The 24,316-nt window shown below is 45.3% G+C and overlaps 1 protein-coding gene across 1 annotated transcript in view; it reads right to left on the minus strand.

Moving 5' to 3' along the window:
• The window catches only part of nherf1b (NHERF family PDZ scaffold protein 1b), an 80,700-nt gene extending 67,148 nt beyond the window's left edge, over positions 1–13,552 (minus strand). Inside the window, exon 1 of the mRNA XM_078401217.1 lies at positions 12,988–13,552. Within this exon, the coding sequence (XP_078257343.1) occupies positions 12,988–13,416 (429 nt within the window). The 5' untranslated portion in view covers positions 13,417–13,552. The remainder of the gene's footprint in view (positions 1–12,987) is intronic.
• Between the last annotated feature and the right edge of the window lie 10,764 nt (positions 13,553–24,316).

The raw sequence follows: 24,316 nt of genomic DNA on the forward strand, positions 1-24,316 counted from the left end.
TACAAGCTATAAAATAACCTGCTCCCTCTTTAGTTCAACAAACTGGTCTAGGAAGACATTTCTTATGAATTCATTTTGTTTAACATTTTTATCAACACCGAAGACCGCATTATTATTATATTACCCTTGATAAATACACGTCAAATTTCCTGATTAGCATCAAGCCCCACATCACTTAACTGTTTGGGGTCTGTATATAATTCCCATTTGTGTTTTTGCTCCCTTAACGTTTGAGATTTGTCCAAATTAATTCTAGTTCTCAACTTTCTAAGCCATTACCCATGCTCCCTGTAGCCTTTATCCAACCTGCCCTTGCCCTGGCAACCCAAGGAAGAAAATGCTTTTACCCATTATCATACTATCTGCCCTGGGCTGATAGATGCCTAAAATGGTTACAGGTAGTTAAAATAGAAAGCAACCATCGTCTTGGTGTTAACACCATAGCTGAAGTTAATGCCTTCAGCTGTCAGGATTGTCAAACATTGGAGAATGCACAAAAGCTCTTGTCCTCTATTTAGACCCCTGAAATCTCCCTCTATCGTGTCCTTACTCCTTTTTCCTAGTTCAACTTTGACAGAAGATGCCAAACATGTTCAAGTAGCTGCCATTGTTAACCGCTGAAGACAGAAAAAAAGATAAAAAGCGCTCAGTCTTCCACACCCCTATCTGGGCAAATTGCTATTCCTCACGCAGCCTCAAAGTTCAATGGAGTCTGTTAATAGTCAGCAGTCCAGGGATTGTTGGGGGAGAAGTCCAAATACCAGGGTAATTTAACTGAAATTATCTCCAATGTCATTGCACAAAATATTTTTCGGAGGTGTTAATATTTAACTCTAGGATTATGGCAAAAAGTTTAGGTTCAATGTCGTATGCTAACATAAAAACAAGCTTGATACCACAGCGGCAAGAATCCCAATACACACTCCTGAACTGTAAACAACTCTGCACTTTGTCCCCAGGCAGGTCAAAGATTGAACAGGGAGGATTCCTAGATCTGCTGCATGTTTATTGCTGGTGATCTAAAGCCACAGTAAGTATAAGAAAATAACTGCAGATGCTGGTACAAATCGAAGGTATTTATTCACAAAATGCTGGAGTAACTCAGCAGGTCAGGCAGCATCTCAGGAGAGAAGGAATGGGTGACGTTTCGGGTCGAGACCCTTCTTCACAGCCACAGTAAGAACAGCAGCCAGCACACTGTGCTTACTTTCAGCAGTGAATGTGCTGATGGTACACAAAAAGGGTTGGTTGTGAAGGGCAGCGAGTCGTACTCAAATAGCAGCTTGTGAAGAGATGTCTTTAGGGAAAAGGAATAGCAAGAGAATTGTTTTCACACTTATGACAACATTCAATAACAATCACCATAGGAACATAGGAACAGGAGCAGGCCACTCAGCCCCTCTAGGCTACCCCGCCATTCAATATGATCATGGATAATTTATCCCAGGCCTCAACCTCTCCGAGATCCCCAAAGTCCTGAATCCCCCGATCTTTCAAAAACCTTCCTCCCTCCCACTTTAAATACTTCTACAAAGCTGATCTGCACAGTCCTCTGGGGTAAAGAATTCCAGAGATTTCTACACACCTTGGCTTTAAGTAACCAGCCCCTTATCCTAAAATTATGTTCCCTCATTCACAATTTTCCCTCCAGTGAAATCATCCCGACATCCACCCTGTCATGCCCCCTTAGGAGCTTGTAAGTTTCAATAAGATCACCCCTCATTCTTCCAAACCTCCAAGGAATACAGCACCAGCCTGTTTAGCCTCTTTTGAAAGGAGAATTCTCAAGAATCTCCTTTGGACTGCTCCCGTGATTCTACATCCTTTTTAAGGCAAAGACACCAAGCTGGGAGTAGTATTCCAAGTGAGGCCTCGCCAAAGCCAGTACAACTGTTGGAAAGCTTCCCTATTTCAAAAACCCCAACCCATTCACAATAATGGCTCCAATATGCCATTAACTGTTTGGTGCACCTGCCTGCTAACAGTGAATCGTGCATAGAACAGCTAAATCTCTCTGAACTTTACTTATTGGTAGTTTCTTTCTGTTTAGATAATATTCCGCCATTCAATTTCCACTTACTGAAGTGCACGACCACACATTTTCCCAGGTTAAACTCCATTTGCCAAGTGTTTGCCCACTCACTCAAACAACACCCTGTCGCAGAAGAATCACAATGTCTTCATCACAACTTGCTCTTCCACCAGCTTTCCTGTCATCAGCAAACATGGATACCTTGAACTCTGTCCCCTCCTCCAGTTCATTATCGGGGTAAAGAATCAATCCCAAAGCAACTTTAGACAAAAATCAACACTTGCAGACAAAGCTTGATTCAAAGGGGCCATTTGCAGGAAAATCTCAAAAGTGGAGTGAGACTGAGTTTAGAAAGGGAACACAAGAGCTTCCAATCCATGAGATAGAATGGAAAAAGGTGAATATCGGGCCAAAACATGGAGAGTAACAGGATTTCAGAGGGAAGCAGGCCCAGAGGAGATCTTCACATAGGGAGAGGAATTGAAAATGTCCAACAATACCCATATCCTAAACCCGTGTCCTAAACTTTCTGCAGACTAGGACACATGCAGCAGAGTTCAGGAGGAGTTGCAGCTTAGTGACTACAAGAAAAAGCAAGTTGCACAAGTCATGTCCAAGGACATTGAAATGTTTCATATAATAATCACTTAGAACATAAGCCAGCTATTTCATACGAAAAAAAACCATCAGGCTTACGAGGCATTGCTTAATGAAGAGAGCATTCTCCTCCTCTTGCCTCACTCAGTAAATGCAAGGTCCAAGGCCACTGATCTGGGAGGTCCCAGGTTCAACCCGATCACAACCCAATAGTTAAACTGGAGATTAACAACTGAGAATAGCACCTGCAGCCTTGTCCCTGATGGGTAAGGAGCCAGACTCACAGGCTTGAGCAGAGCAGTAAAGAGATGATCGGTCACCTGTCCACTGGCTCAACGCAAGGGTGTGAACCAAAGTTCTCATCCAACATAATGTCTTTTTCAGAGTCCACTCTACAAAAAAATCACCATGACAGGGTAAACAATCCAAGCTGCAGATTTAAAACCATTGTTGATTTAAAAATCAGCAGCATTAGTACTGAAATTAAAAAGGCACATTTTGTCAGGCTAACCTTTTGAATGCAAGCACCCCGAGATTTTTCAAACCACATCATCCTTATCAAGCATAAACTCATCCACATCATACCATCTGCAAAGATCAAAGGACCAAAACAGGGGAGAGCAATCTTGGTTCGGGTGCAGCAATTGAGTTGCTGCCTAACAGCACCAGAGACCCAGGTTCGATCCCGACTACTAGTGCTGTATGCAAGGAGTTTTATCGTTCTCCCTGTGAGCGCATGGGTTTTTCCAGGTGCTCCGGTTTCCTCCCACATTCCAAAGACACGCAGGTTTGTAGGTTAATTGGCTTCTGTAAATCGTCCTTGGTGTGAAGGATAGATCTAGTGTACAAGGTGATTGCTGGTCAGCACAGGCTCAGTGTGCCAAAAGGTTTATTTCCTCACTACAACTAAAAGCAATCTCACGGACAAAGACAGCTCCACTTCACCTACACACAGACATCTAAAACACTGACAATATTAGCACAGCATCACATAGGTCGTTTAGTTCCAATGGGAGGAACCACAGCTCTTCAAAATAAGTTTGCCCCATTCTCCTCAAACTTTTTTTTCCTTTTGAATGTTTACTCAATTCCCCTTCAGATGCAGATTCCATAATACTTTTCACACCCTTTTCGGGTCACAACTTGCATAAAATTGACTCATCTCACCTGTCATTTAACAGCTGCACTCCAGTCCCCCCGATACCCTTCTATTAGAAACAGTTTCTTACAATCTGAAGAAGGGTCTCGACCCGAAACATCACCCATTCCTTCTCTCCCGAGATGCTGCCTGACCTGCTGAGTTACTCCAGCATTTTGTGAATAAATCGATTTGTACCAGCATCTGCAGTTATTTTCTTATCTTACAATCAAAGCCCTGAATCTTCATTAAACCCTTTCTTCTCTGCTTCTCTGATACAATCACATTCTCTCTGGACCCCCCCCAATATAATTACACACCCCCAACCACATAATAGCTACCCTAGTAACTCTCTGCCTCATGTTCTCAGAGGCTGATATGCATATCATAACATGATACTAAAATTGGACACTGCACGGATTCCTAACCAGTGATTTAGCAATGCGTTGTTGCAACTTCTCTGCTATTATTTGCCTCAAAACCCCAGGTCCTATGTGCTGCAACAGCATCATCAACCTGCCCTCCCATCATCAAGGGGTGGTATACCAATTCCAAGGTCTCCTTTTCCATTGCCTCTTCAAAATAAATGTAGAGAAAGATGTCAACCAATCGATGTTATTGCGGTACCTGGATTCCAATCGCCATACATGCTTTAATACTGTTGGTGCAAAACTCAATGTGATGGAAGAACTCAGAGGATCAGGCAGCATCTGTGGAGGAATGGGCAGGAGATTTCATCCATTTAGTGACCTTTCTTCAGACTTATGGACTAGTGGGGAGAAAGCTGGAAAAGAGAAGCAGGCATGGAGCAAAGCCTAGCAAATGATACGTGGAGACAGATGAGGAGGTTAATGGGTGGAGATCATTCAAAGGCTAGAGGTGAAAACAGAGACAAAAGGGTGCCAGATAAAATAAGACAATGAAATGTATAGCAGGAGGGAAGTGTCTGGGTGGAAGGGGACTGAGAGGAGGGAAAGAGGGCAATAAAAGGGAAATGGAGAAAGGATGCTACCTAATGGAATACGAATTGCCGTCCCTCTGGTTTGCACGTAGCCTCACTCTGACAGAGCAGGACTCCAAAGACAGAAAGGTCAGTATGGGAATGAGGAGGGCAGTTAAAATGGCAGGCAACTGGAAGCTTCAGCAAGCCTTAATGAATGTTCAGCAAAACGGAGGCCTAGTCTTGTTGATGTAGAGGCGGTCACATGGGAGCACCAAATGTAATAAACAAGGTTTGAATAGTGAACTGTCTCATCTGGAAGGGCAGGAGAGGAGTGAGGACAGGTGTTACAAAACTGCCTGGGAGGGGGTTTTGGAGCTGAGGGATAAGCGAGCCAAGGAATTGCAGAGGGAATGGTCCCTGTTAAAGGTGGAAAGGAATGGGGGCGAGAAGGTGTGACTGGTGATGGGATCACACTGAAAATGGTGGAAATGTCAGGGGATGTGTTTCGGGTGTGAAGATTGGTGGAGTGAAAGGAGAGAACCAGAAGAACACTGTTGTTCTCCATCTAGATGGAGGGAGAGCAAGAACAGGACTATGGGAAACAGGAGAAATTGGTGGAGCAAGTGGAGCCTTTCATCGAAGGAAAAGGTTGTCTCAGATATTCTCTTTATCCCACCAGCCTCTGTATCCAACACATCATTCACCAATATTTCTGCCACCTTCACCATGACTCCACTACCAGTCACATCCGAAAGAGATGCAACACCTGTTCCTATAACCCCTCTTTCATTTTCATCCAGGGACACCCAACTGCCTTTCCAAATGAGGCAGAAGTTCACCTGCAACTCTTCCAACCTTGTCCATTGCATACAGCGCAAATTTTGTACTCGGTTACCGATAGAATAGCCTGCCAGAACTCCAGATGCAGGTTCATTGCATCTTCTGAAGGGAAGTGTTATGAGAGTACGGAGATACAACAATACAATCCTGTGCACAGCAGGACATACAGAATGAGTTGCAGTAAGGCAAAGCAGAGACATCAACGCTGGAACATGGGCTTCTCAAGAGTCTTGGTCAATGCTTATCCCATATTCAACGTCATTAACATTACTTGGTCATTCCCTTACAAGTTGCATTGCTTTCTATAGGACAGCCAGCACCGACGCTGCAGCCATTTTAAGCCAATGCTGTGGATTCTCAATTAAAAACCACATGAGCTGCACCAATAAAAGAACATCACTATCGCACCACAGTTCCTGTTTTCAATGAACTAGTTGCTTAAAGCTGTTAACTTTTACAGGTCTTGGTTACCAATCTGTAAAGAAGCTCTCCGTCAGCTTGCAACAGTGATGTTGCCCAGGGAATAAACAGTTAAATCTCATTGCTGGATGTCCAAATGTTTCAATCAAAAGTTCCTCTCTAATTTTCTACTAAAGAATAGTTTAATGCTAAAACACATATCCAGCCATGGATTATATAGACATAAATGTAGATAGGTTAGTTAATAAGTTGGCATAAGACACCAAGATTGACAGACCTTGGCTGTCTGAGGCTGTCAGAGAATACAACAGGATGTAGATAGTTAGATACACGTGGAGAAATGGCAGATGGCATCTAATCCAAACAAGTGTGAGGTGCTGCACTTTGAGAGGCCGAATCCAATGGGAAAGTATTCAGTTAATGGCAAGGCCCTTAATAGCACTGATGTTCAGAGGGATCTCAGGGACCAAGTCCTTAAGCACCCTGAAAGTGGCAACACGAGTAAATGGATTCAAGAAGGCATATGATATGCTTGCCTTCATGGGTCGAGACATTGAGTATAACAGTCAGAAAGTCATATTGCGGCCTCATAAAATTTTGGTCAGACCGTATTTGGGATCTTGTGTGCAGTTCTGGTCGCTCGATTACAGCAAGGAGGTTGAAGCTTTGCAAAAGGTTCAGATGAGGTTTACCAAAATGCTGCCTGGATTAGAAGGCGTTAGCTATTAAGCCATTTAGCTGGAAAGAGTGCAGGAAAGATTTAGGAGGATGCTGTCAAGACTCAAGGGACTGAGTTACAGGGAGTCTAGGACTTTATTTCTTGAAGAATTGGAGGCTGAGGGATAATCACATAGAAGTGTATAAAATTATGAAGGGCATAGATAGCACAAATGCACACAGTCCTTTTTCCAGGGCCAGGGAATCAAGAACTAGGGAGCTCAGATTTAAGGTGAGAGGGGACCTGAGGGGCAACTTTTTCCACATAAAGGGTGGTACGTATACAATACAACCTGTCAGAAGTAGACGATGCAGGTATAATAACACTCAAAAAGACATTTGGACAGTGCATGATTAGGAAAGCTTTCAAGGATATAGGACTAACACAGGTAAATGGGACTACCTTAGATTGGCTTCTTGATCAGTGCGATGAGTAGGGCTAAAGAGTCTGTTTCCATGTTGCTTGACTCCATGACTAAGTTCAGAATTTCCATGCAAGTGTATGGGAACATAAAGCCACAAACTTGCTGTCAGCTACTTATCACCAGTTTCCCCAAATGTGCCTGATGCTGGTTTCTCACTTACACTGAACATTGCAGTTTTATAGAACTTTGGTTAGGCCACAATTGCAATATTGTGTAGTTTTGGTCACCCAGTAACAGGAAGGACGTGGAGGCTTTGGAGAGAATGCAGAAGTGGTTTACCAGAATGCTGCCAGGATTTGAGGGTATTATCTATGAGATTAAATTGGACAAACTTGGATTGCATTCTCTGTCGTGTTGGAGGTTGAAATAAGTTCCGAATATAAAAAATGAGGTATAGATAGGGTAGAAATGTCAAAGACTAGAAGGCATAACTTTCAAATCAGAGCAGGGGAAAAGATGTGCAAGGCAAATTTAAAACCAGAGTGTGGGGGTGCCTGGAACACTCGGCCAGGAGTGGCAGTGAAAGCAAATACGACAGCTGTGTTGCAGAGGTTTTGAGATAGACATGTGACTATGCAGAGAATGGAGGGACACGGATCAAATGCAGGCAGACACGTGTCCATTTTGGCACCACGTTCAGCACAGACATCATGGGCAGAAGAACCTGTTCCTATGCTGTACTGTTCTACGAGTTTGCAAAATAACTTGAACCTGGTTAGACCCAGTGCAGCAAGTTCTGCTCCAGTAACTTCAAAGCAAGTTGGGGATCAAGGCAATGGTGGGTGTTTGGGATTGTTTTTGTCATCCAAGTTTAATCAGCATAGTGGTACAGCTAATAGAGCAACTGCCTCGCAGCACGGGGTTCCACCAGAGACTTGGGTTCAATTCCAACTGCAGGTGCACTCTGTGTGGGGTTTGCACTTTCTGTCCGTGACCATGTGGTTTTCCCCGGGTGCTCCAGTTTCCTCAACATATCATATATATCATATCATATCATATATATACAGCCGGAAACAGGCCTTTTCGGCCCACCAAGTCCGTGCCGCCCAGCGATCCCCGTACATTAACACTATCCTACACCCACTAGGGACAATTTTTACATTTACCCAGCCAATTAACCTACATACCTGTACGTCTTTGGATGTGTGGGATGGTAGGTTAATTGACCGTGATAAATTGCCCCTACTGTGGTAAAATCAAGGAGAGTAGATAGGATTGCAAGAGGAATAAAATAGGATTAATGTAGAATTATTCTAAATGGGTCTGTTGAAGGTCAGTGCAGACTCAATGGGCCCACACAGGCTCACTACTGTGCTGCATCTCTCTATGACCCAGATCAAAATGTTTCATGTTATCGTTTTTTAAGCAAAGATTGACTAATTGTGAAACAGTTTAAGAGATTGAATGTTTGTGAACATTTGGCAGCCAACATCACACAATATGTGGGCAGGGATGCCCACAGCCTCTTGCAGTGATGGTTGGCTGCCAAATGTTGAAAGCTGCTGCAATGGAATCACTGCCAAGGCTGGAGCTGGTACCTTTCGGCAAACTGGTGCTTGGAGTAGCACACAAATTATTTGATCTTTCTTGTGTGGGTCAGGTTCAAGCAATGTTGGCTCACCACCACTGACCACAAACTCTAAGCCCTCATTTTATTCTCGAGAATTGCGTGTACACGGTGATTAAAATGGTCAGGAATTTCCAACATCAGTCCCATCTTTGAGATTTAAGAGTCAATGTCTTAATCAGGATATATACCAGTTAGTCTTGCATGTTCAATATCCCAGCAGTCATTAGCTGTACACGCGAATAACTATGAACAGCGTTTTAATCGTGAATTATAGCCTGTGATCAACATTTCATTACGTTGTGTGGGATTTTTTATGCAGCAATCAGAATATGGCCATCTTGAGTATTTAGCTATATTTAGAGGAATAGCTACATGAACCAGATACTCCCGATTAGACTGCTCCTACACCAGTTTACCGTCTGGCAATGATCCTTAATCCCAACTTTCCTAAAACCTTCAAACCATACGATCGCTCAACAAAAAGATTGGTCCTGCACAGCTGCTTGTACAGAAGACGTGAAACAATGGCAATAGTTACACCTCCTGCCACCTTTTTCTGGGGACAACCACCTTCTATAGAAACCAAACCAGCATTCCTTGTAATCTGAAAATTCAGAGGAATTTCTAGAGTTACAAATTACCAGTGTCTTCCCACACGAAGGAGGATGCAGGCAGTACAAAAAGAAATACTTTTCTTGCTTAAGAAAGGCAAGATCGAATTACCTGGTATGTTACTCAAATCCGATATAATATTACAGCCTATACGTGTACTCCTAGTGGTTATTTTTTGCCATTGAGTATGGAGATGTCGGACATGGATTGTAATTTTTAGTGATGGGACAATTAGCAAGTTTGCACACTAGCTATATATAATCCACAATATAACAAGTGTGCTATTTTGGTAGGAATAAGAGCTTTACAATGAAACTTGATCTATTGTAAGCAAAACACAATGTGCTGGAGGAATTCAGCGGGTCAGGCAACATCTGGAGAGGAAATGGACAGAGGTTGTTTCAGGTCTGGACCCTTCTTCATAGCAATTGGTGGGGGAAGGGTGTTGGAAAAAGCAAGATGGAAGTGGGACAAAGTATGGCAGGGTCTTGGTGGATACAGGTTTAGGATTATTTGGTCAGCAGATGGGTGGTCAAAAGCTTACTCAACCCACCTGCCAAACAACACTTGCCAGGCTTTGTCCCACACATACATCTCTTTTCCAGCTTTTCTCCCCCTTACTACAAACAATCTGAAGAAGGGTCTCGACCCGAAATGTCACCCATTCCTTCTCTCCTGAGATGCTGAGTTACTCCAGCGTTTTGTGAATAAATATCCTCCACAGATGCTGCCTGGCCCTCCGAGTTCCTTAAACACTGTGTTTTGCTCAAAATTCCAAGATCTGTAGTTCCTTGTGTCTCTCTTGATCCATTATAATAGAACAACTCGCAACTCATGTTTTCATATTATGCCATAGGTACACAGTTTTTCTGTGGCTGTTTTTCTCAATGCCGAGGCGGGCACTTGGGCAACACTTGTGGGTGTAGTTCGGTTGCTTGAATGAAAGCAATGAGGTGAAGGGCATGTTGCACTTTGTGTGGTGGTTTGTGATGTTTCCAACTACAATATTAATGCATCAACAGGGCTAATTGAGCAGCACTGTTACAAATACCAGGGAAAGAATGGTTCAGACCGATCGTTCAGTTTCAGATATTTAACCCATGAACAGGAGAAGAAATCTGAAGTGCCTTATTCAAGTCCGACTGATGAAGTGAAATAAAATATGACACCACAAACTCATAAATTTTAGAAATACATTCAAAACTAAATCCAGCGGCTACCAGCTGTGATTCACTCAATGCCCTGAAACAGCTAGTTTTAAACATGATTCAACTCACCTGAGACATGCTCAGTACCCAGGGCAAGGAGAAAAGTACGGGTTTTCTCCCCAAATGAAGCATATGATCTCCTCTTGGGGGTTGGGGGTGGTGGACAGTGACAGAGCATACAATGGAGGTCTAATTGTCCAATGAGACAACAGCCAGGACACCCACAAACTGTTGGAGGAGAAGGGAGGTGACCCATCTCTGCAAGTTCAAGCAATGGGGAAATGATCCAACCCATATTTCCAGACCACTTTTCACCCACAGGTAACAATAGCAGATAAACCTTGTTTCACCCAATAAGGGGATCACAGGCCCTATCAGAAGCCCTAGCGCAATGAGCCCTAGCCCTCTGAGTGTGCCCACCTTACAAGTACAGTTTGTATTGTCAGCCCGTGATGTCAAGAGGTTGGCAATATGCAACAGGAAAGGCAGACTTGCTTTTATTGAGTGCCTTTCATAAGCTCAGGGTATCAATGTTCTATAACTTATTGAGGTCTTTAAGTGCTGCTACCAATATGTAAACCTCAGCAATCAATATATATTCAGAAATTGGCACAAGCAATTACACAGTAAAAACGAAATTACTCAAGTTTCAAAATAATCTCATTTCTGGGAGATTTGACCATTGGATAGAACAATGAAGCAATTCTTCTACTCTTGGCATCTTTTAAGTTTGTCGAAGAAGCCAAGTCTTCCCTTATTTCATCTAAGAGATGGTACTACCAAGGCACGGGGCAGCACTGGGATGTCAGCATGAATATAATACTCATACACCTGGAGAATAGCTCCAATCCTGTGTCTTGGAACAGTCACTTTAAATTGTATTACAAATCACAGCCTATCAATGCACCCCTGATTATAACAAGGGGTGCCAAACTTCGAGCTGTGTAAGTAGACACAGAGGGCACTGGTCCATACAACAGTAGAGAACACAACTGAACTGAAGTATAAGAAAATAACTGCAGATGCTGGTACAAATCGAAGGTATTTATTCACAAAATGCTGGAGTAACTCAGCAGGTCAGGCAGCATCTCGGGAGAGAAGGAATGGGTGACGTTTCGGGTCGAGACCCTTCTTCGGACTGATGTCGTGGGGGGGGGGGTGGGCTGAACTGAACACGCGCATTACAAATATGTTACCATGTACCTCATTGCAGTCCCTTAATCGGACTTTACTAGACTTTATCTTGTGTGTTATTCATTTTATCGTGCATCTGTACACTGTGGTTGGCTCGATTGTAATCATGTATTGTCTGCGCTGACTGGTTAGCACGCAGCGAAACCTTTTCACCGTCCCTAGGTACACGTGACATGAAAAATAAACTAAAATCCAGGTGCCCCGCTGAATTATGTCATCAGCAATATCCGAATCGACACCAATTCGAAAAAGTACTGACATTTCTCTCTCTATCTCTCACACACACACACACACACGAAACACCACCCCCTCCCCACCACCACAACACCCACACACAGAAATAATGAATCTTTCACTTTGCCACCAAGAAACCTTTCTTGGGAGTGTGCCTAAACTCCTGCGTTTCACAACGCAACAAACTTGGAGGAAAGAATGGGAGGGAACCGCCACTTGGAATAAACATCCAACTTCCAGCAGAGAAGCCGATATCCCCCTGATTGCTGGGAACGTTTGATCCAGGTGTTATTCTGCCTGTTCCTAAAACAACCTCAACGCCGGTGTTAAAGACCAGCAGTAAACACGAACGGCGCTTAAATCAGATCTGGTGACTGGTCACTGAACTCCCCGAACTGCGGGTCACGGCTGACAACTCCGATCAACCTCACTCCGAGCTTCAAAACAAACCCGACAGGGACATTGCTTGAAACAATCCTCCAATCTTATGAGAGTTAAATAAACTCAAGCTGAACTTTATGTTTTTGTTCCCAAAGTCGTTGAGGAAACCGCCCTACCTCCCCGCCGGAGAGGAAGCCTCCCTCCCTCCCTCCCTCCCTCCACCACCACCGTCCAGGACATCCGCTCAGCTCTCCCTCCCGCTCACATCGAGCCTCCTCCCGCACCGTGTGACCAACAACCGACTCTTGCCCGGTCCGTGTCCAGTACACAGGCAGTAAGCCATTCCCCCCCCCTCCCTCCCCCCCCCCCCCCCCCCTCTCTGCTGTGCTCGGCCCCACAAGATGAGCCGAGCTGGTCTCTAACCCCAGCGCCACTTCCCCGCACAACTCCCACATGCCTCGACTCTCCGAGGAACGTATCGCTCTCTCGGAAACATTTCCGCCTGGTTTCGAACCGCGGACTCGAATGTGACCACCACTCCGCTTCAGAACAGGTGCCCCGGGCAGGGCGGCTGGGGGTCCGGGATCACACCCGAAGCGTCCGAGGGAATGCACTCAGCCACCCAGCCCGAATCAGGCTCCCAACGCAACGCGACGCGAGCCGGGCCGCCACGTACCTTATCGCTGCTCGTCTGAGAGACACTGTCAGCCTGATTGAGCTCAGGGTCTTCGGGCTGGGGCAGCTGCTCGGCGCCCTGCCCCTGCTCCTGGTCCGGGATGCCGTGGATATACTCCTCCTTACACTCCAACCCCAAGCTCTTCAGCAGCACGTCCGCCTCTTTGTCCACCACCAGCAGCCGCGTCTCGTTGGCCACCGCCTTGATCTTCTGCACCACTTGCTGGTGGCTGTCCTGCTCCACGTTGTCGCCATTGACATGCACCACCCTGTCACCGGCCTTCAGCCCCGCTCCCTCGGCCGGCGAGCTGGCTTCCACCAGGCGGATGAACTGACCCGTCTTCCCCTTCTCCCCGTGCAGATGGAACCCGTAGCCATTGGGGCCCTTGCTGATGATACAGAGCCGCGGCCTGAGCTGGTCTTTGGTCATGTTGCTCTCCCCGCTACACTTTGTAGCGATCTGGGACCAAACTGCAACAAACTATCCAGAGGCGACAAAGTGGCGGCGCGCTCCCGCTCACGGCTTCCACACCGCCGACTGATAGCTCTGCCCTCCTATCGGTGCAGGCTGAGAGAACATGACCACAGGTTAATCCCCACAATCACCCAACCAGCCTCTAGTATTGGCAAGAGGGCGGCCCCTTCCTTGATTAATATTTATAGCACTTCGTTGATAAGCGAAAGAAGCTGCTTTAGCTCGTCATAAATTCATTCGAAAGCATTTAAAACTGTGTGTTTCGCGTTATAAATGTCAAGTTTTATATATTTTAAATGCCATATGTTAACAGTTGAACTGTAAAATGCCGAAAATTTACAAGGCCAGTCACGGTTGCCCAGCAACGCGTGATTTACCTGTCCGGAATATTGATTTGGAGCTAAGGCGGCTGTGCCAAGTGCGAGTTTCAGGAACAATGCCTGAAAATGCAATGATTAATTCTAATTATTTTGAATGCATAATTATTTTTTTTAAACTTGCAAAGTTCGAAGCAGAGCTAAAATCTTTTTTCAATCAATTAAAGTAAACCAAAAAAGTGAGGTAATTTATCTTCACTATCGTCCTGCATGTGCTGCCGCTGGCTTGGTATTGACAGTGGGTACTGTTCAAAATGCATTAACTATTCTTGAGAAAGGAGCCGGCCGGGGGAGGGGAGGGGGCGGAATTTAACATTGAGCAAAATAAATTGCATTAAACTGGAGTAAAAATGCACAGATTAGGAGAAAAATAACATCAGAACAAGTAAAAACAATTTTAGACAGAACCAGACTAAGAATAAAGGCTCCAAGGCTGTAAATAAATGCAAGAAGCGTATTAAAGAAGATTAGTGAACAGCGGCGCAGTTCACCAGTTAGGATTAGGATGTCATGGCAACGGCCGAGACCTGTCTTGAAAAGGGAGTCGGAATGGTTTCTGGACATAAGGCGTTCAATATTCCTGGACACAAGGCGTTCAATGACAATAGGGAAGAATGGAGAAGAATATTTTAGAATTGAGGAGAGGGGTGTCTTGGAATGAGTAAGCTAGAATCTCTGTTTGGACTTAGAGTAAAAGTAAACATTATGATTACTTTTAGTTTAGTTTAGAGATACAGCGAGGAACCAGGCCCTTCGGCCCACCGAGTCCATGCCGACCAGCGATCACCTGAGACTTCTGGGACTGCTGTAGGGTTGCAGGGTGATGCAAAGGACATTGAGACATTTGCAGGAAAATTGCAAAGATGTACAAAAAGAGTAGAGAACTTAAATTGAGGGTCTTCAACTGTACAAATGCAGATTTGGGAACCAATTATGTAAGGGCCAAAGAGGAAGATGAGCTGCTGAAGTGTATTCAGTTAAACTTTCTTGATCAGTACATAAACGGGAGGTAGTTCTGCCTGATTCTAGAAACAAGCCATCAAGTGGAGCAAATATCGGAGGATGGGAAACCTAGGAAATAGGAATCAGAGGCTAGCAACCGGTTAGAATAACCATGGGAAAGGATGTAGACCATTGCACTCAAAAATAGTCATTTGGAGCAGGGCCAATGCCAATGGGATGAAAACAGATGTAGCCTCAGTAAAAGTGAAACCAAAGCATGACAGGCAAAGCGATGAAGGATGGGAGGCTTTCAAGGGGCAGATATTTCAGATATAACCGAGGTACATATCCAGGATGAAGAAAGGTTGGGAAATTAATGAACGGGCTCCACGTATAATCAACGGGAAAGAGAGCACAATAGGCAGATGTGAGAGTTTAATAAAACTAAAATAGAACCAGGCTGATTTCTGGTTTCACATGTGAAGTAAAAGAAATAGAGGTAATGTGAGGAAATAGTCAGCAAAAATATAAACAAATCAAAAAATATTCTAAAGGCATTTCACCTGGAGAAGCTTTGCAAAGACACAAAACACTGACTCCCCCTCCCATTCCCATACTGACCTCACTGGTCTCCTCCACTGCCAGAGTGAGGCCCAATGCAAATTGGAGGAACAGCATCTTATATTTCGCTTTGGCAGCTTACAACCCAGCGGTATGAATATTAATTTCTCTACTCCAAGTAACCCTTGCTTTCCTTCTGTCTTTCTCCTTCCCCCACCCGAGTTCTCCGACTAGTTTCCCTGTCCTCCTAATTAATTTTTCTGTTTGTATGCTTCGTTGTCACCTTCTCCCCCAGCTAACAATGAACCATTCTACATTTACTTGAACATTGTCTGCTTTGATCTGTCGTTTTCACACCTTACCCTTCCATATCTCTAGTCCCCCCCTCTCCCCAGACTCTCAGTCGGAAGGTGGGTCTCGACCCGAAATGTCATCCATTCATTCTCTCCAGAGATGCTGCCTGTCACGCTGAGTTACTCCAGCAATTCATAAGTTCATAAATGCCATTCGGCCCATCACGTCTACTCCACCATTCAATCATGGCTGATCTATCTTTCCCTCTTAACCCCATTCACCTGCCTTCTCCCCATAACCCCTGACTACATTGTAGTCTAATTCCTCATTTTGTGGAAAAAGTAAAATTAACCCGTGATTCTTCCAAATTACAGTATTCTGTGTTGAAAGAACAAATGAAAATCTGTGCGCCGTGGGATTATGGACAGTGTCCTTTTAATCTGTGATAGTCATTGTGATCCTCCAAACACAGAACCATTGATCATAAGATAATTTTGTGTCTATCCCTGAATATCTAGCCTTGCCTAATAACTTAAGGCCGCAGGTGCAGGTAACATTCTGGTGAATCCTTTCTGCACCCTTTCCACCTTTATGACACCCTTCCTGCAGCTGGGAAATCAGAACTGCAAATAGCATTCCAAATATAGTTTCAGCAGAAACTTGTACAGATGTATCATTGTCTTCCCAACCTGTTACTCGATACTCTTCCCAAGGAAGGCAAGTGTGCCAAATACTTTCTTCACCGCCTTGTCCACCAAATTCGCCACCTTCAGGAACTATGCACCAAGAACCCATACTCCCAGATATCTGTTCTATTATACTCTCCAGGCCTCCACCATTTACTGTGTAAGTCCAGCTCTGGTTTGACATACCAAAGTGCAACACCGCACACTTGTCAAAGTTAAATTATATTTGCCATTCTTTGGCCCACCTTCCCAATTGATTTAAAACCTGTTGTAAAGAGCCTGTCATAGCGCACATCAACTATATTCTCCCAGACAGCCTCGATCCACTTCCATTAGCCTCCACCGCAACAGGTCCATGGCAGACGCCATTCCTCGGCCCTACATTCATCCCTGGAATATCTGAATAACAAGGCCACCTCGTCAGATTCTTATTTATTGATTAAAGCTTAACTTTTAACACCATAATTCCAGCCCAACTCTTGGACCTAGAACTCCCCCTCCCCCCCCCCCCCCCCCCCCCCCACCCCCCGTGTAACTGGATCCATGACTTCCTGACTGCATCCATCAATAAGATGGATGACAAACATCCTCTGTAATAATTTTCAACACCGGTGTTTTGCAAAGATGTGCTCTCAGCCCCTTCGTTTACTCTCTATAAACTCACAACTGTGCAGCTCAAATTCTGCTCCAACTCCATTTACGTGTTTGTTGACATCACCACCGTTCAGTGCTGAATCTCAGACAATGACAAGACAAAGTACAGGAAGGAAATAGAGGGTTTAGGTACGTGGAATCAAGACAACAACCTCTCCTTCAGTGTCAGCAAAATGAAGAAGCTAGTCATCGACTTCAGGAAGTGGGGTGGTGTACCCGCCCCATTCTGCATCAATGGTGCTGAAGTGGAGACTGTTGAGGGCCGTAAATATCACTAATAATTTGTCCCGGTTCAACCACATTAATGCTATAGCCAAGAAAGCACATCAAAGCCCTTATTTCCTCACAAGGCTGCCGAAATTCAACATGTCCAACTCTTACCAATATTTACAGATGCATCTCTATCTGGATGGATCACAGCTCGTTTGGCAACTGCTCTGCCCAAGATCGCAAGAAATTGCAGAGAGTTGTGATACAGTCTAGTTCATCATGTGAACCCCCACCCATCATCCCCATTGCACTTCACACTGCCTCAGAAAAGCAGCCAACATAATCAAGAACCACTTACACCAAAATTATCCCCTCATCAACCCTCTCCCATCAGACAGAAGACACAAGAGCTTAAAAAACATATACCGCCAAATTCAAGAACAGATTCTTCCTGCTGTTATCAGACAACTGAATAGACCTCTTACAAAATAAGGGTACAGTCCCAATCTCCCATTGTACCTTGTTGTGACCTCTGCACTTTTTCATCTCCACTTTCTCAGTAGCTGTAACCAGAAACTGCATTAGGTGCTGTTTGACCTTCTGAGTTCAATAAATTTTAAAGTGGTTATGGGAAAGGACAGGGATGGACCAGTAATAAAGGTTCTTAAATTGGGAGATGGTTGAACTAATATGGGAGGATCTGCAAAGGTAGATTGGGAACAATTACTTGCAGGCAAGGGTACATCTGCATAGCAGGAAGGATTCAAAGGAGAAACAACGAGAACTCAAAGCCAATATGTTCCAGTCACACTCAAAGTCAGGGGCACCAAACACATGGAACCTTGGTTGTCGAGGGATGGTGATGGTTAGATGAAGAGAAAAAATGAAGCATATGACAGATATCGAGAAACTAATGATGGAAATGACTCATCAAGAGCGGTGCTGGCTCGAAGGGCTGAATGGCCTACTCCTGCAGCGTAGGTTCACTAGGTTAATTCCCGGAATGGCGGGACTGTCGTATGTTGAAAGGCTGGAGCAATTAAGCTTGTATACACCGGAATTTAGAAGGATGAGGGGGGATCTTATTGAAACATATAAGATAATTAGGGGATTGGACACATTAGAGGCAGGAAACATGTTCCCAATGTTGGGGGAGTCCAGAACAAGGGGCCACAGTTTAAGAATAAGGGGTAGGCCATTTAGAACGGAGATGAGGAAGAACTTTTTCAGTCAGAGAGTGGTGAAGGTGTGGAATTCTCTGCCTCAGAAGGCAGTGGAGGCCAGTTCGTTGGATGCTTTCAAGAGAGAGCTGGATAGAGCTCTTAAGGATAGCGGAGTGAGGGGGTATGGGGAGAAGGCAGGAACGGGGTACTGATTGAGAGTGATCAGCCATGATCGCATTGAATGGCGGTGCTGGCTCGAAGGGCTGAATGGCCAACTCCTGCACCTATTGTCTATTGTCTATTGTCTAAAAAGTGCTTAAAAAGGAAATTAGGAAGGCCAAGCGAGGTCAAGAGAAATCACTGGCAAACTGGCAAGATTAAGGTATAGCCAAATGTTTTCGATAAGTATATTGAGGGCAAAAGCATAACCAGAAAGAGAAGGTAGACACAAAATGCTGGAGTAACTCAGCGGGACAGGTAGCATCTCTGGAGAGATGGAATGGGTGACGTTTCTGGTCGAGACCCTTCTTCAGACTGATGTCAGGGGAGTGGGAGGGACAAGATAGAATGTAGTCGGAGACAAGAAGACTGGTGGGAGAACTGGGAAGGGGGAGGGGATAGAGAGGGAAAGCAAGGGCTAAATGGTGCCACTCCCCTTACTTACTCTAACCTCTCCCCCCATGAATGTACAGCCCACCGCTCACTCTGCAGCAACTCTGAATAGAAAAAACTTCAAATAGCCCTTGCTTTCCCTCCCTATCCCCTCCCAGTTTTCCCACCAGTCTTACTGTCTCTGGAGCCAGAAGGTATAGGCGTGGTCCTCTATTAATACTTTACATCAGCGTTCACAAAAGAAACAAACATTCAGTGAAGGGAAAGGTGAAAGTCTTGTGTAGTTTTCCATAAATAAAGAGGAGGTACTTGATGTCTTGGCAGGCTTAAAGCCAGATTGGGTGGGATTTATGCTGTTGCTATGGAATGCAAGGGGAGAGATTACCAGAGCTCAGGCTGATATTTTGAAATCTTTTCATTAGACACAAGTGAGTGGAGGACAGCAAACACAGTCCTTCTTTTCAAGTAAGGCAGCAGGGAAACAGTTGTTAATTACAGACCTGTGAGCCTAACATCAGTGGTGAAGATAGCGGGAAAATGGAAAGACAGAAACTAATCAAAGACGGCTTTGTCAAGGGCAAACCTGGTCCATCCAATTTGATTGAATTCTTTGAAGAAGTAACAAAATGTATCAATGAGGGCAGGGCAGTAGATGTGATTTACATGGACTTTGACAAGGTTTTTTCCAAATGGAGTGAAGGTAGCCAGTACAAAGAGGTGAGGAGGCTGGGTAAAGAGCTGCACGTGGTTTGTAGATCCAGGTGAGGTGTGGTAGATGGTGTCAGGTGAGAGAAAGGAGTAAACGTAACATAGAGGTTGGGATGTGGAAGTGGAGGTTAGCTGGGGTTGAACATGATGGAATCCGATGGGAAAGGAAGATGGGAAAGGAAGATGGACTTTGTAACTAAATAAGTGGGGAGATGGGAGCAGTGGGATGAGGGGCCCATGGTATCCAGGTTAAGTTTGCAAACTGCTTCCAGGATTGGCTTGACAATAGGAGGCAGAGAGTGTTGGTAGATGGTTGTTTCTGTAATTGAATGCTTGTAACTAGTGGCGTCTAACAAGGATCAGTGCTGGGATCCTTGTTGGTTGTAAATTCACATATAGCATGAATATGGATATGGGAGGCATACAATACAATACAATATATCTTTATTGCTATTTTTTTTTTAGATTTTTAGATTTAGAGATACAGCGCGGAAACAGGCCCTTCGGCCCACCGAGTCCGCGCCGCCCAGCGATCCCCGCACATTAACACTATCCTGCACACACTAGGGACAATTTTTACATATTACCCAGTCAATTAACCTACATACCTGTACGTCTTTGGAGTGTGGGAGGAAACCGAAGATCTCGGAGAAAACACACGCAGGTCACGGGGAGAACGTACAAACTCCGTACAGGCGGCGCCTTTAGTCAGGATCGAACCTGAGTCTCCGGCGCTGCATTCGCTGTAAGGCAGCAACTCTACCGCTGCGCCACCGTACCACCATTGTACAGGGGTACAATGAGATTGGGTCATTAGGTTAGGATGTGGTAAAAGATTTAGAGGGATACGAGGGAGACTTTCTTCATCCAGAGAGTTGTAAGTGCCTGGAATGTAGTGCCTGAGAGAGTGGTTAAAGTTAGGTCGCTGACAGCATTTAAGTAGTGTCTAGATAACTACTTGACTACCACAATCGGCTTGGCGTTGAAGGTCATGGACCAAGTGCTGTGCTGTGGGATTAATACAGAAGAGTGCCAATGGTACCACATGGGTGGACAAGTTGGGCCATTTCATGCTGTACCATTCTATGGCATGAGAAACAGCTTTTGTACACAGCCTGTGATTCAGGTCTGAATGAACCACTGGGGCTATAAATGAGGCAGGCACAATTGTAGTGTTCAAAAGGAACTGCATTTGAAAGAATCAACAGGAACACGGGGAGAGGATGGAGGAGTGGGGCTGGGTCGAATGGATTCTTTCAATGGTAGGAACCAGAACTATTACAATGTCTGGGAGCAGCTGCCGAGATCCACACAGACAGCACTAATCCCCACATTAGCAGCACCAGTGTCCACACCGACAACACTAATCCCCACACCGGCAGCACCAATCTCCACACCGGCAGCACCAGTGTCCACACCGGCAGCTCCAGGCTCCACACAAGCAACACTAACCCCCACACCGGTAACACGAGTCTCCACACAGGCAACACTAACCCCCACACTAGTCTCCACACTGGCAGCCCAGGGACATCACCGGCAGCACCAGTCCACACTCCTACAGGCTATAGCATCTAATAAATTAAATGTCAGCAGATACATGCCAATGCAGGCTCTAAGAAACCCCTCTAACAAGCAGTCTGTCTTTTCATGTGTGGGAAGAAACTGCAGATGCTGGTTACTCCAGAGATGCTGGTAGACACAAAATGCCTGAGTAACTCAGCAGGACAGGCATCATCTCTGGAGAGAAGGAATGAGTGACATTTCGGGTCGAGACCCTTCTTCAGGCTGAGAGTCAGGGAAGAGGGAGACATAGAAATATGGAAGAATAAGGTGTGAAAATGAGAGATCATAGGGCACCAATATCAAGGAACATGTAGAATGGATCATTGTTAACTGAGGGTACAACCCAGCGGTATGAATATTGACTTCTCCAACTTCAAGTAACCCTTGTTTTCCCTCTCTCTCCATCCTTCCCCCATTCTAGTCCTCCAACTAGTTTCACTGTCCTCCTGAATAAATTTTACTGATTATATGCCTCGTTGTCACCTTCTCCTCAGCTAACAAAGATCCATTCTACATTTTTCCCAGTCTTTTCATGTCCTTCCACAAGGAACTGGACATCCCTCTGCAGCAGCCAAGTGCCAGTAAACAGAAGCTGATAGAATCCACTCAGTATTCTTGAAGAACATCAGACCACAGGGAAGTAAATAGCTAGCAAACCACCAGCATCACAGAGTCATAGAGTGATAGTGTGGAAACAGGCCCAACATGCCCACACTGGCCAACATGTCCCAACTACACTAGTCCCACTTGCCTGTGTTTGGTCCATATCTCTCCAAACTTGTCCTATCCATGTACCCATCTAACCGTTTCTTAAACATTGGGAGAGTCCCGGGCTCAATTACCTCCTCTGGCAGCTTGTTCCATACACTCACCACCCTTTGTGTGAAATGGTTACCCCTCAGATTCCTATTAAATCTTTTCCCCTTCACCTTGAACCTATGTCCCCTGATCCTCGATTCCCCTACTCTGGGCGAGATACTGTGCATCTACCCGGTTTATTCCTCTCATGATCTTATACACCTCTATAAGATCATCCCACAAGCTCCTGCAGTCCAAGGATTAGAGACTCAGCCTCCACATCCACTCCCTATAGCTCAGACCCTCTAGTCCTGGCAACATCCTCGTAAATCTTCTCTGAACTCTTTCAAGCTTCACAATATCTTTCCTATAACATGGTGCCCAGAACTGAACACAATACTCCAAATGCGGTCTCACCAACGTCTTATACAACTGCAACGTGACCTCCCAACTTCTATACTCAATACTCTGACTGATGAAGGCCAATGTGCCAAAAGCCTTTTTGACCTACCTGCAACTCGACCTTCAAAGAACCATGCACCTGCACTCCAAGATCCCTCTGCTCTATAACACTCTCCAGAGGCCTACCATTCACTGTGTAGGTCCCGCCCTTGTTAGACGTCCTGAAATGCAACACCTCACATTTCTCTGTATTAAATTCCATCAACCATTCCTCAGCCCACCTGGCCAATCGATCAAGATCCTGCTGCAATCTTTCACAACCATCTTCACTATCTGCAAAACTACCCACTTTTGTATCATCATCAAACTTGCTAATCTTGCCCTGTATGTTCTCATCCAAATCATTGGTAGATGACAAATAGTAACGTGCCCAGCACCGAACCCTGAGGCACACCACTAGTCACAGGCCTCCAGTCCCAGAAGCAACCTTCCACCATCACCCTCTGCTTCCTTCCATGAAGCCAATTTGCTATCCATTCAGCTACCTCTCCTTGGATCCCATGCGATCTAACCTTCCAGAGCAGTCTAACATGCGGAACCTTGTCATGCATCTGTAATAAATCCAAGTGCCAAGTCAAGGAAATAATGATCAAGGCAGCTGCAATCATGTCATTCCCCTTTCCATAACTTACGAGGCTCTGGAATGCCCTTTGCTGAACTGATCCCATGCCTAACTCAGGCACTCGGTGTACTGTGGGGTAAGAACTCCAAGCAGGTCCCATCACTGCCCTCTCTCACTGAGGGCATTCCCACTGAGATTCCAGTTCAGCCTGAAACTGTAGAAATGTGTGCTGGCTCCTCTTGTGCCTGAGACACAGTATGGCGTACTGCCAAACTCTGTAGTGCCAAATGTTGTATGAAAACTCCACAACTAATTTTACATTTAGTTCCATGTGGAGATCAACTCATGTAGGGGGATCAGTCCTGACGCAGAACCACTTCAACAAATCTCCCTCCTGGAGTTCGGGCTCTTTACCCATGTGGACAACTTGGATCTGGTAAGCCTGGCTAGAGGAGAGCTGAGGCATGACCGAGATTTTATAAACAAAAAACCCCCCCTGCTGGTGTTTCCCCTCCACAGGCACTGCCTCACTTTCTGAGTTATAGTCATAAGAGGCCTCAGTGTGGAGAAGGTGGTAGAGTCAGGAGCGCAGTAACAACATTAGCAAGGTGTAGAGGAGGTGGAATTAAAATAGGAAGGTGGGATTAGCATGATGGTCAGCAGAGTCGAGGCGAGCAGAAGGAACTGCTCTACAACTCTATCCTCTTTTTCTGCCCTGATCAATGTTGCGATGCTCCCTTCTCTTTTACCTTTCTCTCACCCTCCCCCCCTCAATCATGCATGAAGCTTCTACATCGTGGAGATACTGGTTGAGATTGCTTCCCCTATCCACTCTATCCAACAGCAGTCCCTGCATCTCCCCGGGACCCTCACCTCCATTGCTACACCCCTCACCTCATCTTTTCCTGCAGCTCTCCCTCGTTCGCATCAAGATCCCGTCCCTCAAATCTTTCCACCCACCCTAACTCCCAATCCATTTCACCCTCCTCCACATCCCGTAACGCACCACTCTCCTTCCTCTTCCACACCCCCTCTCACTGTTCTTCCTCCTCCACACCCCCTACCGCTCTCCTACCTCCATACTTCCACTCCCTCCCCTTTCCATCACCTCCTCCACCACACTGCCCTGCCTCTTCATTCCTCTCACTCCACCTTTACCTCTTTTCTCTTCTATTCACTCCCCATGCCATCTCCCTTCCTCTCAGCTCCTTCTCTCCCCCTTGCTCTACTCCTCCCCCTTTCTTTTTCTCTTCCCTCTCCCCA

The sequence above is a fragment of the Rhinoraja longicauda genome, chromosome 6 (assembly GCF_053455715.1).
Source record: "Rhinoraja longicauda isolate Sanriku21f chromosome 6, sRhiLon1.1, whole genome shotgun sequence".
Lineage (NCBI taxonomy): Eukaryota > Metazoa > Chordata > Chondrichthyes > Rajiformes > Arhynchobatidae > Rhinoraja > Rhinoraja longicauda.